The sequence below is a fragment of the Vicia villosa genome, linkage group LG6 (genome assembly GCF_029867415.1).
Source record: "Vicia villosa cultivar HV-30 ecotype Madison, WI linkage group LG6, Vvil1.0, whole genome shotgun sequence".
NCBI lineage: Eukaryota > Viridiplantae > Streptophyta > Magnoliopsida > Fabales > Fabaceae > Vicia > Vicia villosa.
In genome coordinates this window covers 71,281,840-71,294,972 of record NC_081185.1, presented here as the reverse complement: position 1 = coordinate 71,294,972, position 13,133 = coordinate 71,281,840, and the positions used below count along the sequence as shown (strand labels likewise).

General features: G+C 36.7%; 1 protein-coding gene across 1 annotated transcript; it reads left to right on the top strand.

Annotated features, from left to right (window-relative positions):
* The first annotated feature begins 8,438 nt into the window (after positions 1 to 8,438).
* Positions 8,439 to 9,323, top strand: LOC131613848 (uncharacterized). The gene has a single exon (XM_058885484.1). It carries the CDS (start codon positions 8,439 to 8,441, stop codon positions 9,321 to 9,323), a length of 885 nt encoding a protein of 294 aa, XP_058741467.1.
* The last annotated feature ends 3,810 nt before the right edge of the window (positions 9,324 to 13,133 follow it).

Below are 13,133 nucleotides of genomic sequence, written 5' to 3'. Positions count from 1 at the left end.
AGATATAATTGCAATGCCAATGATGAGATTGTTCTGAGGCATTAACAAATGTAATGATATTTTGTATTATTTTGAAAACAAAATTTGTATAACTTATGTTTGAACAAGTTTTAATTATTTGCATCAACTTTCTATTTTGAACTTGTGAATTGTTATCATATTATGTGAATTTTGATCAAATGTAATGTGAATGTCAAATTTAATGTGAATGTTAAATGTCAAATACTCAAATTGGAATGAGAAAATGATGTGAGTTGATTATGTGAATTTTGCTTTAAATTTTCATTTTTTCCTCTCTAATTCGGGTGGTCTAGATACCCGATCCAAAATTATCGGTCCGGTTTCGGTTTTCAATACCAATTCCTCAAGTATCTAGTCCGGTCTCGGTTTACCAGAAGGTACCGGATCGGTTTCGGTTCAAAAATTTAACCATTACTGTTTTGGTCTGGTCCCGATTTACCCGGTTAAGTGTTCGGTCCAACTCTCGGGACCTTGGATACCCGGACCGGTCCAGACCGAAAACAACCCTAGTGATGGTGGTTGTTCAGGTTGTGGTAAAAACTGTTAGAATAGGAATTATTCTGATCAATATTCTTAGTTTTGATGATAACAATATATATGAATTTTGTATAAGACAATATGGTACTCTAATCCTATGCATTTTCCATTTCAGGAAATATATAAAGAGTATGCACAATTCAGCGCAAGAAGCACTGACTCAGAAGGTTCAAGTATGCAACATCAGAACATGCTCTGGCAAGACATCAGAAGATGGTCAAGCAGAATCAAAACATGGTCTATTGAAGCATCAGAAGGACTTGATATCAGAAGCAAAAGCACTGAAGTTCTTGTGGTATCACGCTAGAAGCACTTCAAAGTCAGAAGACAAGAAGATGCTCTGCACCAAGCTGTTTGACTCTGATTAATTCAAACGTTGTATCTACAAACATCAGATCAGAAACAAGTACAAGATGGCAGGCTACGCTGACTGACAAAAGGAACGTTAGAAGCTATTAAAGGCAAAGTCAGTTAAAGTAGGAAAAGCAAGGCTCGAGGTAGTTGACAAAAGAGTGAAACATTAAATGCAATGTTGTATGGATCACGCAACGCATTAAATGCTCCCAACGGTCATCTTCTCAAAACGCCTATAAATAGAAGTTTTGATGAGAAGCTGAATACGAACTCTTTGTGCAAAAATACAGAAACTCTGTTGAATTCAAAAGCTATCAAACTTCATCTTCAACCTCACTTCATTGTAATATCTTAGTGAGATTTAAGCTTAGAACTTAAGAGAAATATAACAGTTGTGATTATAGCTTATTAAGAAGCATTGTAATACTCTTGTAAGAATTTGTTTACATTAATTTGTAAAAGGTTCCTAGAGTGATCAAGGTGTGATCAGAATACTCTAGAAGACTTAGAGGGTATCTAAGTGGAAAACCATTGTAATCAAGGTTGATTAGTGGATTAAATCCTCAGGTGAGGTAAATCACTCTAAGGGGGTGGACTGGAGTAGTTTCGTTAACAACGAACCAAAATAAAAATCATTGTGCAATTGTTTTTATCTTAAGAGTTTTTAAAGTCACACTTATTCAAACCCCCTTTCTAAGTGTTTTTCTATCCTTCAATTGGCATCAGAGCGCCGGTTCTAAGGTGCAAGCACTTAACCGTGTTAGAAAATATTCAGGAAGAGAAAAACACATAATTTAGATGGCTGGTGAGATTCCAACACCTACATCTACTTCTGGCTCTGCTGAGCAACACAATGGAAATGGTAACAATGTCTACACTAGACCACCAGTGTTCGATGGTGAAAACTTTGAATATTGGAAAGATAAACTTGAAAGTTACTTTCTTGGATTAGATGGTGACTTATGGGATCTTCTGGTGGATGGTTACAAACATCCAGTGAAAGCTAGAGGAGTAAAGCTGACAAGACAAGAAATGAGTGATGATCAAAAGAAAGAATTCAAAAATCATCACAAGTGTAGGACTGTTTTGCTGAATGCTATCTCTCACGCTGAATATGAGAAGATATCTAACAGGGAAACTGCCTATGACATATATGAATCATTGAAAATGACTCATGAAGGAAATGCCCAAGTCAAGGAGACCAAAGCTCTTGCCTTAATCCAGAAATATGAAGCCTTCAAGATGGTGGATGATGAAAACATTGAAAAAATGTTCTCAAGATTTCAAACTCTAACTGCTGGATTAAGAGTGCTTGACAAGGGATATACAAAGGCTGATCATGTCAAGAAGATTATCAGAAGCTTGCCCAGAAGATGGGGCCCAATGGTGACTGCATTCAAGATAGCAAAGGATTTGAATGAAGTCTCTTTGGAAGAGCTGATCAGCGCCTTGAGGAGTCATGAAATTGAGCTGGATGCAAATGAACCTAAGAAGAAAGGTAAGTCTATTGCAATAAAATCTAATTATAAAAAATGCACTAACGCTTTTCAGGCTGAAGAAGAAGATTCTGAAGAATCAGAATTAGAAGAAGAAGATGAACTATCCATGATCTCCAGAAGGGTAAACCAACTCTGGAAAAGCAAGCATAGGAAGTTCAAGAACTTCAAAAGTTCTAAGAAGCTTGAAAAAGGAGAATCTTCTGGAAGCAGAAGATATGACAAGAAGAAGGTCACTTGCTTTGAGTGCAATGAGTCAGGTCACTATAAGAATGAGTGTCCAGAGCTTTAGAAGGAGAAGCCCAAGAAGAAGTTTCATAAGAAGAAAGGTCTTATGGCAACTTGGGATGATTCAGATTCATCAGAATCAGAATCAGACTCTGAAGGCGAGCAGGCAAACATTGCGCTGATGGCCACAGTTGATGATAGATCAGAATCTTCATCAGAATCAGATTCTGAAGAGGTATTTTCTGAACTATCTAGAGAATAGTTAGTTTCCAGTTTAACAGAACTTCTGGAACTCAAGGCTCATCTTAGTATCAAATACAAAAGGCTAAAAAAACTATTTGAATCTGAAACTAAGAAGCTGGAAGTGGAAAATTCTGAACTGAAGGAAAAAGTTTTAAAATTATCCAAAGATATTGGATCTCCTTCTGACTCAGAAAGTCCATTCCTAGTCTGAACCATATTCTTAAAGAATATGACATGAGCTTTAGAAAGTTCTTATCTAGAGGTATTGGTAGAAGTCAACTTGCCTCTATGATATATGCTATTAGTGGAAACAAGAGAGTTGGCATTGGCTATGAGGGTGAAACCCCATACAAACCTGAACCTGTTGATGATATGAAAATCACATACAAGCCATTGTATGATCAGTTCAAGTATGGCCACTCCCATGATATTTGGCTCACATCACATGCTAAAAGCTTTTACATTACACACACTAAGAAGCATGTGACACAACCTAGAAAATATCATGTAACTCAGAATAAGAATTACCATGTTGTACCTCCTATTGTTTATAATGCTAAACCCAAGTTCAATCAGAACTTGAGGAGAACTAACAAGAAATGACTCAAGAAAATGTGGGTACCTAAGGAAAATATTATTCCCGTTGCAGATATCCTTGGCTGCAAAGAAGAAAAAGGAAAGCATGTCATGGTACCTGGACTCTGGGTGCTCTCGACACATGACGGGAAGAAGGTCTATGTTCTAAGACCTGGTGCTTAAATCTGCTGGAGAAGTTAAGTTTGGAGGAGATCAGAAGGGCAAGATAATTGGCTCAGGAACCATAAGTACTGGTAACTCTCCTTCTATAACTAATGTTATTCTGGTAGATGGATTAGCTCATAACTTGTTGTCCATAAGTCAATTAAGTGACAATGGTTATGACATAATCTTTGATCAAAAGTCTTGTAAGGCTGTAAATCAGAAGGATGGCTCAATCCTATTTACAGGCAAGAGAAAGAACAACATTTACAAGATTGATCTTCAAGATCTTAAGAATCAGAAGGTAACTTGTCTTATGTCTGTTAGCGAAGAGCAATGGGTCTGGCACAGAAGATTAGGCCATGCTAGTTTGAGAAAGATTTCTCAGATTAACAAACTAAATCTGGTTAGAGGACTCCCTAATCTGAAATACAAATCAGATGCTCTTTGCGAAGCATGTTAGAAAGGGAAGTTTTCCAAACCTGCATTCAAGTCTAAGAATGTTGTTTCTTCCTCTAGGCCGCTAGAACTTCTGCACATTGATCTGTTTGGCCCAGTCAAAACAACATCTGTCAGAGGGAAGAAATATGGATTAGTCATCGTAGATGATTATAGTCGCTGGACATGGGTAAAATTCATGAAACACAAGGATGAGTCTCATTCATTGTTCTTTGAATTCTGCACTCAGATTCAATCTGAGAAAGAGTGTAAAATCATAAAGGTCAGAAGTGATCATGGTGACGAATTTGAGAACAGATTCTTTGAGGTTTACTTCAAAGAAAATAGTAGTGCCCATGATTTCTCTTCCCCTAGAACTCCACAGCAAAATGGAGTTGTAGAGCGAAAGAATAGGACTCTACAAGAAATGGCCAGAACCATGATCAACGAAACCAATATGGCTAAGCATTTCTAGGCAGAAGCAATAAACACTGCATGTTATATTCAGAATAGAATCTCTATAAGACCTATTCTTAATAAGACTCCTTATGAATTGTGGAAGAACAGAAAGCCCAACATTTCATATTTTGATCCTTTTGGATGTGTTTTTTTATTCTAAATACTAAAGATCATCTGAGTAAGTTTGATTCTAAGGCACAGAAGTGTTTCCTTCTTGGATATTCTGAACGCTCTAAGGGCTACAGAGTATACAATACTGAAACATTGATTGTTGAAGAGTCAATCAATATCAAATTTGATGATAAGCTTGGTCTTGAAAAGCCAAAGCAGTTTGAGAATTTTGCAGATATAGATATCTCAATTTCAGAAGCTGAAGAACCAAGAAGCAAAGTATTAGAAGCTGAAGAACCCTGAAGCAAAGGATCAGAAGATCAAGCTGCTGCTTCTTTAGAGAATCTCAGAATTTCTGAAGAGCCAACTGTCAGAAGATCTTCTAGACTCACCTCTGCTCACTCAGAAGATGTCATTCTTGGAAAGAAGGATGATCCTATCAGAACAAGAGCATTCCTTAAGAAAAATGCAGAATGTCAATTAGGTCTTGTTTCTCTGATCGAGCCAACTTCTGTTGATCAAGCTCTAGAAGATACAGACTGGATAATTGCCATGCAATAAGAACTAAATCAATTTACAAGGAATGATGTGTGGGATCTTGTTCCTAGACCAAAAGGATTTAACATCATTGGTACAAAGTAAGTCTTTAGAAACAAGCTAAGCGAAAAAGGAGAAGTTATAAGAAACAAAGCCAGACTGGTGGCTCAGGGCTATAGTCAGCAAGAAGGTATTAACTATACAGAAACCTTTGCACCAGTGGCCAGGTTAGAATCTATTCGCTTATTGATTTATTTTGCCACTCAACATAACATCACTCTATATCAGATGGATGTTAAGAGTGTCTTCTTAAATGGTTATATAGATGAGGAAGTCTATGTCCACCAACCTCCTGGTTTTGAAGACTCTAAGTCTCCAGATCATGTTTTTAAACTAAAGAAATCATTATACGGATTGAAGCAAGCTCCTAGAGCTTGGTATGAAAGATTAAGTTCTTTCCTTCTGGATAATGGTTTCACTAGAGGAAAAGTGGATACTACTCTCTTTTGTAAAACCTTTAAAAAGGATCTTTTAATTTTCCAAATTTATGTTGATGATATTATATTTGGAACATCTAATGCTACACTTGGAAAGGAGTTTGCTAAGTATATGCAGGCTGAGTTTGAAATGAGCATGATGGGAGAACTCAAGTACTTCCTTGGGATCCAGATCAATCAAACATCCGAAGGAACATATGTTCACCAAACCAAGTATGTGAAAGAACTTCTGAAGAAGTTTAATCTTTCTGAAAGCAAAGAAGCAAAGACTCCTATGCATCCAACGTGTATCTTAGGTAAGGATGAGGTAAGTAAGAAGGTAGATCAGAAGTTGTACAGAGGTATGATTGGATCTCTTCTATATCTTACTGCTTCTAGACCTGATATTTTATTCAGTGTGTGTCTGTGTGCAAGATTCCAATCAGATCCTAAAGAATCTCACTTAACAGCTGTTAAGAGATTTCTGAGGTATCTGAAAGGTACTACTAATGTTGGTTTAATCTACAGAAGATCTAAAGATTACAACTTAGTAGGATATTGTGATGCTGATTACGCTGGAGATAGAATTGAAAGAAAGAGTACTTCTGGAAGTTGTCAATTTCTTGGAAGTCATCTGATCTCCTGGTACAGCAAGAAGCAAGCTACCATTGCCCTCTCTACAACAGAAGCAGAATATGTTGCTGCTGCTGGATGTAGTACACAGATGCTCTGGATGAAGAGTCAGTTAGAAGATTATCATATATATGAGAGTAACATTCCTATCTTCTGTGATAATACTTCTGTTATTTGTTTATCTAAGAATCCAATCTTACATTCCAAAGATAAACATATTGAGATCAAACATTTCATTAGGGACTATGTTCAGAAGGGTGTTCTATCTTTGAACTTTGTTGATACAGACCATCAATGGGCTGATATCTTTACAAAACCCCTTGCTGAAGATAGGTTTAAGTTCATTCTGAAGAATATCAATATGGATTTATGCCCAGAATGAGAAGATGGGAAGTTCTGACGTATGGATTAGTTCTGAAATGATTTTGTTTTATCTTCTTATAAGAAGTTCTGATGTTAATCAATTAAAAGTTCTGATTCTGTTATTACTGACGTTTCATTATCTAAGTTGATTCAGAATCTCTTTTAAAGCAAAACAGCTGTCACCAACTGTTCCAGAAGATGAACACGTGTTCACTCTATTTGGACAAGTACGTGTGCAGTCGATGAGACGCCGCCCTAGGTAACTGTGCAAATCAATTCAAATATTACGTTATCTACACTAACGTCTTGGTTTTTTAATTTTTTTGGTTTATTTACACTAACATTTTGAATTTTAGATTTATTTATTTTATTTATTTAAAAATATATAATAGTTTATTTAAAATTATTTGTATTTTTAAATAGGAAATACTTGCTTGCACTTCATATACTTTTAATTAGTTTTATATTTCGAATAAATAATATAGCACAATAGGTAAAGGAGCAAAGCTTGTAAACACAAGGTCATGGGTTTGAAGCTCGCAAGTGACAATTTGGCATTTTTCTTCAAATTTTACTAATTTTCTTTCTTGTTTCAACATATCAAATTTTGGGCTTTTTCTATTGGGTTATTTCCTTTTTTGGGTTTTTAACCTAATTTCTAACGTTATAAATAGGGCCTTTGCAACCCTATTTGGGGGAGAATTCTTTGGTTTCACGTACGATTTGTTTCAAAACATTTTCTTTCCATTCCCATTTTTTCTCTAAGTTACTTCTTCTCCCTCTTGGAGGTTTGTCTCGTTGACTGAATAGACAACGACCGACAAACCTTCTCTCTTTTACACAAAACTTTTTAAACCTTTTTTTTAATCAAAAATCTTATGTTTTGGGGGCCAATGATTTCATATGAGGTCCCCCTTAAAAACAAAAAGGGTTTATCCTTTGGCAAATGATTTCATATGAGGCCTCCCCCTTTTTAAAAAAACCTCTTTCAAATACTTTATCTAGAATTACAATATTTTTGGCCAATGATGATACCTGAGGCCTTCCTTTTTCAAAATGTTTTTTACAATGCTTTTGGCCAATGATTTCATACGAGGCCCTTTTTTTAAAAAATATTTATTTTGGACAGTGATGATAAGGCTATTGTTGCTACACTTTGGTTTAAATTTACTATCACAATTTTATTTTCTAAACCCTTGGGGATTTTTTCCCAATTTTCCAAATTTTTCACGTATTTTTTTAAAACCTAAAACCTAAAGGCTAAATGGGTCCCCTTGAGTACAAGGTAGGCAAAAGATGTCTAACACATTCCCTTTGCCTAATCTACCTACTTACCAAAAAATCTCATTTTAAGGTTTCTCACTTGCCTAAAACAAGTAGTGGGTGGCGACTCTCGTTTAAACGTAAATTTTAAAGCAGGTTGCTACACTTTGCATAACCTCTAGCCAACATGAGATTGAGGCCTTCAAAAACTCCCCAAGCCTCCGCCATAAAAGCACTACACGAGCCAATAAACTTGGAAAAGCCACATATCTAGTCGCCACTACTATCTCGAATAACACCACCACATCCTGAGAAGTTATCTTTGCGATTATATCTTATCAGACTCAAATGTGATAAATTGCAACTTCAGAAACCAAGAGCTCTTGGAATCTAATGTGGGGGAAAAGTTATGGTCTGTAGTATCAAAGTTAGGCGTCATTCCTATAGGAGAAGAGAGGGATCTTTTGAAAAGGATCGAGGCTATGGAAAGAAAGGATAGGGAGAGGAAGGATGGTCAGAAGGGGACAGTCAATTTGTTTCGATGATTGTAGGCTCTTTGAACATTAGGGGTGGAGGAAGCTCTTTCAAGAGGAACTGCATCAGCAAGATTATCAAGTCAGGGAATGCCGATATTTTTCTTTTGCAGGAAACGAAGTTGGAAGTTATAGATTCTGTTATTGCAGGTAGTTTGTGGCAAAATGAAAATGTGGGGTGGTCTTTCTCAAAGTCTGAAGGCAGGTCGGGGGGTCTCGTCATTCTCTGGAGGGAGAATATCTTTGATCTAGTTTTTTCTTTCAAAGGGACTGGATACATTGGGATCAAGATTTGGTTGAAGGACAGTTACTACTATATTTGTAACATATATTCTCCCTGTTCTTTTCAAGGCAAGAAAGAATTATGGAGAGATTTTCTCTTGCTCAAAACTAAATATGCTGACAGCGAATGGCTGATGGGAGGGGATTTTAACGCTACGAAGGATAGCAGGGAGAGGAAAGGGAACTGTATAGGTAGGTCGATGGAATCTAATTGCTTCTCCTCCTTCATCGACAAAAGCAGACTTATCGATGTCCCGAGCAGTGGCAACAAGTTCAGTTGGTATAGTGGCGATGGCAGATTCATGAGTAAAATAGACCGTTTTCTGGTGGAGGACTCTCTTATTTGTAGATGGGGGATTGTGGGTCAGCGGATCGGGTCTAGATCTATATCCGATCATTGTCCGGTGTGGATTATTATTAACAAAGAAAATTGGGGTCCCAAACCTTTCTTGGTGAATAACTCTTGGTTTGAAGACAAGGATTTTCTGCCTTTTGTTGAGAAGGAGTGGGAGAAGTTAGTCGTATCGGGCAGAGGTGATTATATCCTTAAAGAAAAATTGCGATTACTGAAAGATAGTCTCAGGAGGTGGAATTTAGAGGTGTTTGGTTGAATCAATTTGGAAATTAAGGAAGATGAAAAGGATATGAACGAAGCTAACAGACTTCTTTATACGGTCTCTGAGGAGGGTTTCAAGGAATTGGTGGATAAAAGAAGCAAGGCGACAAGCAGGATGTGGATGAACATGAAGATTAAGGAGAATATGATTCTTCAAAAATCAAGAGTTAAATGGGACAAAGAGGGAGATCTTAACAGTAGGTATTTTCACGCCATTATGAAGACTAGGAGAAGGAGTAATTTCATTAGTAGCATCACGACAGGAGGCCGTGTGTTGGAGTCAGTGGGCGACATTAAGGAGGAAGTTTGGAGTCACTTTTCGTCTAAATTTGCTGAGCATGATAGGACGCGAGCGGTGCTGGATGGTGATTCGATTAAGTCCATTTCTGCCATCGATAAATGGAAGCTGGAAGAACCTTTTTCTGATCTGGAAATCAAGGAGGCGGTGTGGGGTTGCGAGGGGTCGAAGAGTCCGGGGCCGGACGGGTATAACTTTTTCTTCATTAGAAAATGCTGGTCATTTATGAAGAAGGATTTCTGTCGGTTCTTTAACGATTTCCATAGAAGCTCTATCCTCTCTAAAGCGGTCGTGTACTCTTTTATCACCTTGATTCCGAAGAAGCCCAATCCTATCCATCTTGACGATTATCGCCCTATATGTCTTGTGGGCTGTCTTTACAAAGCTATTTCAAAACTGTTGGCTGCCAGATTGAAAAGGGTGCTGGACTCTGTTATTTATCCCTCTCAGAGTGAGTTTGTCCCTGGTAGACAGATGCTCGACGGTGTTATAGTTGCGAATGAAGTGGTGGACTTGGCTGTCAAGGAAAACAGAGGCTGCTTGTTATTCAAGGTGGACTTTGAAAAGGCGTATGATAACGTTTGTTGGGATTTTCTTTGTTTCATGCTTAGAAGGATGGGGTTCGGGGTGACTTGGATTAAATGGATTGAGGCTTTGGTGTGCTCGAGTTGGATGTCGGTTCTTGTCAATGGTAGTCCGACCAAAGATTTTGAGGTGAGGAGGGGTTTAAGACAAGGGGATCCTCTATCTCTGTTTCTTTTCGTTATCATTGCGGAAGGGCTGAGTGCGTTGGTTAGAAAAGCTGTCAACAGTGGGTTGTTTTCTGTTTTCAAATTCGCCGATAACTGCAATATTGACATCCGTCAGTTTGCGGACGATACGCTTTTAGTGGGTGAGGGGAGTTGGAGTCACGTTTGGGGCTTAAAGGCAGTGCTGAGAGGATTTGAAGCGATATCAGGATTAGGAGTTAATTTTCACAAAAGTCAGATTATCGGTATTAACTTATCCAATCACTTTATTAACGCTGCAGCTAATTTCCTGTGTTGCAAAGTTAAGGGCACTCCTTTTTCTTTTCTCGGCATCACGGTAGGTAATAATCATAGAAGGGTGTCTTGGTGGAACCCTCTCGTCGAAAAAATCAAGAAGCGGCTGGCAGCTTGGAAGGGCAGATTTTTATCTTTAGGCGGCAGAATCACTTTGATTAGATCTGTTTTATCTAGCTTATCGATTTTCCAACTTTCTTTTTTCAAAGCCCCAGGGAAGGTTTGCAAAGCTATCCAACAAATTCAAAACAATTTCCTGTGGGGTTCCGTCTCCTGTTTTTTCGGTTAATTGCAGGGCTATTTTGGGGACTGGTTGCAATGTTCCTTTTTGGAGTTGTCAGTGGAGTAATGCGGGTATCTTGCAGGAGGTGTTCCCGACTCTGTTCCGTGCTTCCAAGCTCAAAGGCGATTATGTGGCTAGCATGGGATGTTGGAATTCTGCAGGTTGGAATTGGGGAGAGTTCGGGGTGACTGCGGCAGACCCGGAGATGCTGTTCCAATGGCAGCAGTTACTCATGTTACTCGACGGTATCTCTCCTTCTCTTTCGGAAGCGGACTCAATTGTTTGGTGGCCAGAAGTGGATGGGAGTTACTCGACTAAAAGTGGATACAAATTATTGGCTTCTTTACGGTTTGGGGAGGATTGGAACAATGATCACTCTGCTTGTTTTGAGGTTATTTGGAAAGCTCCTGTTCCTTATAGAATTCGAGCTTTCGGTTGGAGATGCACTCATAATCGTTTACCTACGGAGGAAGAGTTAATCCACAGAGGTATTATTATTCCTTCTAATAATATTCTTTGTGTTCTTTGCTTGGATTTTACTGAAAGTTGTAATCATCTATTTTTAGAGTGCCGTTTTTCCCGTTTGGTGTGGACAGAGATTTTTAAGTGGTTGGGTTTGTCGGCGGATTTACGAGGGGATATAGTCGTGAGCTTGGGACTTTGGACTCAAGCCTGTTGTAATAGTGGGATTAAAAAAGCTTTTGCTATTAAGATTTGGTTAGCGGTCCTATGGAGCATTTGGTGTTTTTGGAATGATGTTATCTTCAACAACGCTAAAGCGTGTCCCTCTGATTTGGGATGGGACATTAAATTCAAGGTTTGGAAGTGGTCGTGTGCCGGTAATACTATCTATTCCAAGTGTAACTACTACGACTTTTGCTTAAACCCTTTGGTCTTAGAGGGGTAGTTTCAGTTGGTGGGTAATTTTTGGTTTTCCAAGCGCTGTTTCTTAGTCTTTTGTAAGCGGGATTAGAGTACCCCTAGTACTCTCATTATTAAAATCTCTTGCTTATAAAAAAATAATAATTATTATTATTTAAATAAAAAAATCAATTTCATATTACAATCTATTATTGAATATTTATAATAAAAAAATTATAAAATTGAACAAAAAATATTTTGATAAAAATAATTTTATCTAATGGTAAACATCAATATTCTTCCAATAAAATAAATATAGATATAAACCCATCAAATGTTTTTAGTGGTCCTATTACATTATTCAATATTTCTTACCTGTCAAATCATTCATTTTGCTTTTGGTATATGTTGGTATATGTTTTCATGTCTTGCACATATGATTTTGCTTTTGGTATATGTTGGTATATGTTTTCATGTCTTCCACATATGAGTTATAGGCTCAGGCTAGGGTGAGAGGCCTGTTTAGGTCTCTCACCGTGAGAGACTTAATTTTTTTTTTTGTTTCAAATGCTTTTCTGCCATTGGATTGAATTGGGGTACCATTGGATTGAATTGGGCCCATGGATGCTATGGTGTACCAAACACACACAATAAAAATGCTTTAATGATAGTTTCTCACATTGCTGTTTCCAATGCAAATTGTACAGTAAAGCTGAAAATGCTGCAAGCCAATGATTATGCATTAATTGAGTGCTGAAAAAATTGAAAAAATAAAAGAAAAATTGTTGGGAAGCAAAATGAGAAATGCAGCAAATTAACAAATGCATTATCTTTGGTATTGCTATTTGCTGCCTGCACCCCCTCATTATATTTTAATTTTGCAACCTGCACCCCCTCATTAACATATAAACATTACTAAATTAAAATTAATAATAGAAAAGTTGCATATTTATTTATTTATTTAAATTAAAAACTGCATATTTATTTATTTAAATTAAAAACTTGATATTCATTTAAATTAAAAAAATCAATAACATTTTTTTAAAAATACATTAACATATTTTTTATTTAAATACGTTAACATATTTTTTGTAAAATTTGATTTTTTTTTAATTTAAAATATAAATTATGTTAATCTTATAAAATCTCACGTTAATTTTAATTTTTTTTAAGTTTAAAAAATATTATTTTTTATTTAAAAACTGGATGTTTATTTAAATTAAAAAAAAATAAAATTTAACTTAATAAATCTAACGCTAAATTTATTTAGTAAAATTTGATTATTTTTAATTTAAAAAATAAATTATATTAATCTTATAA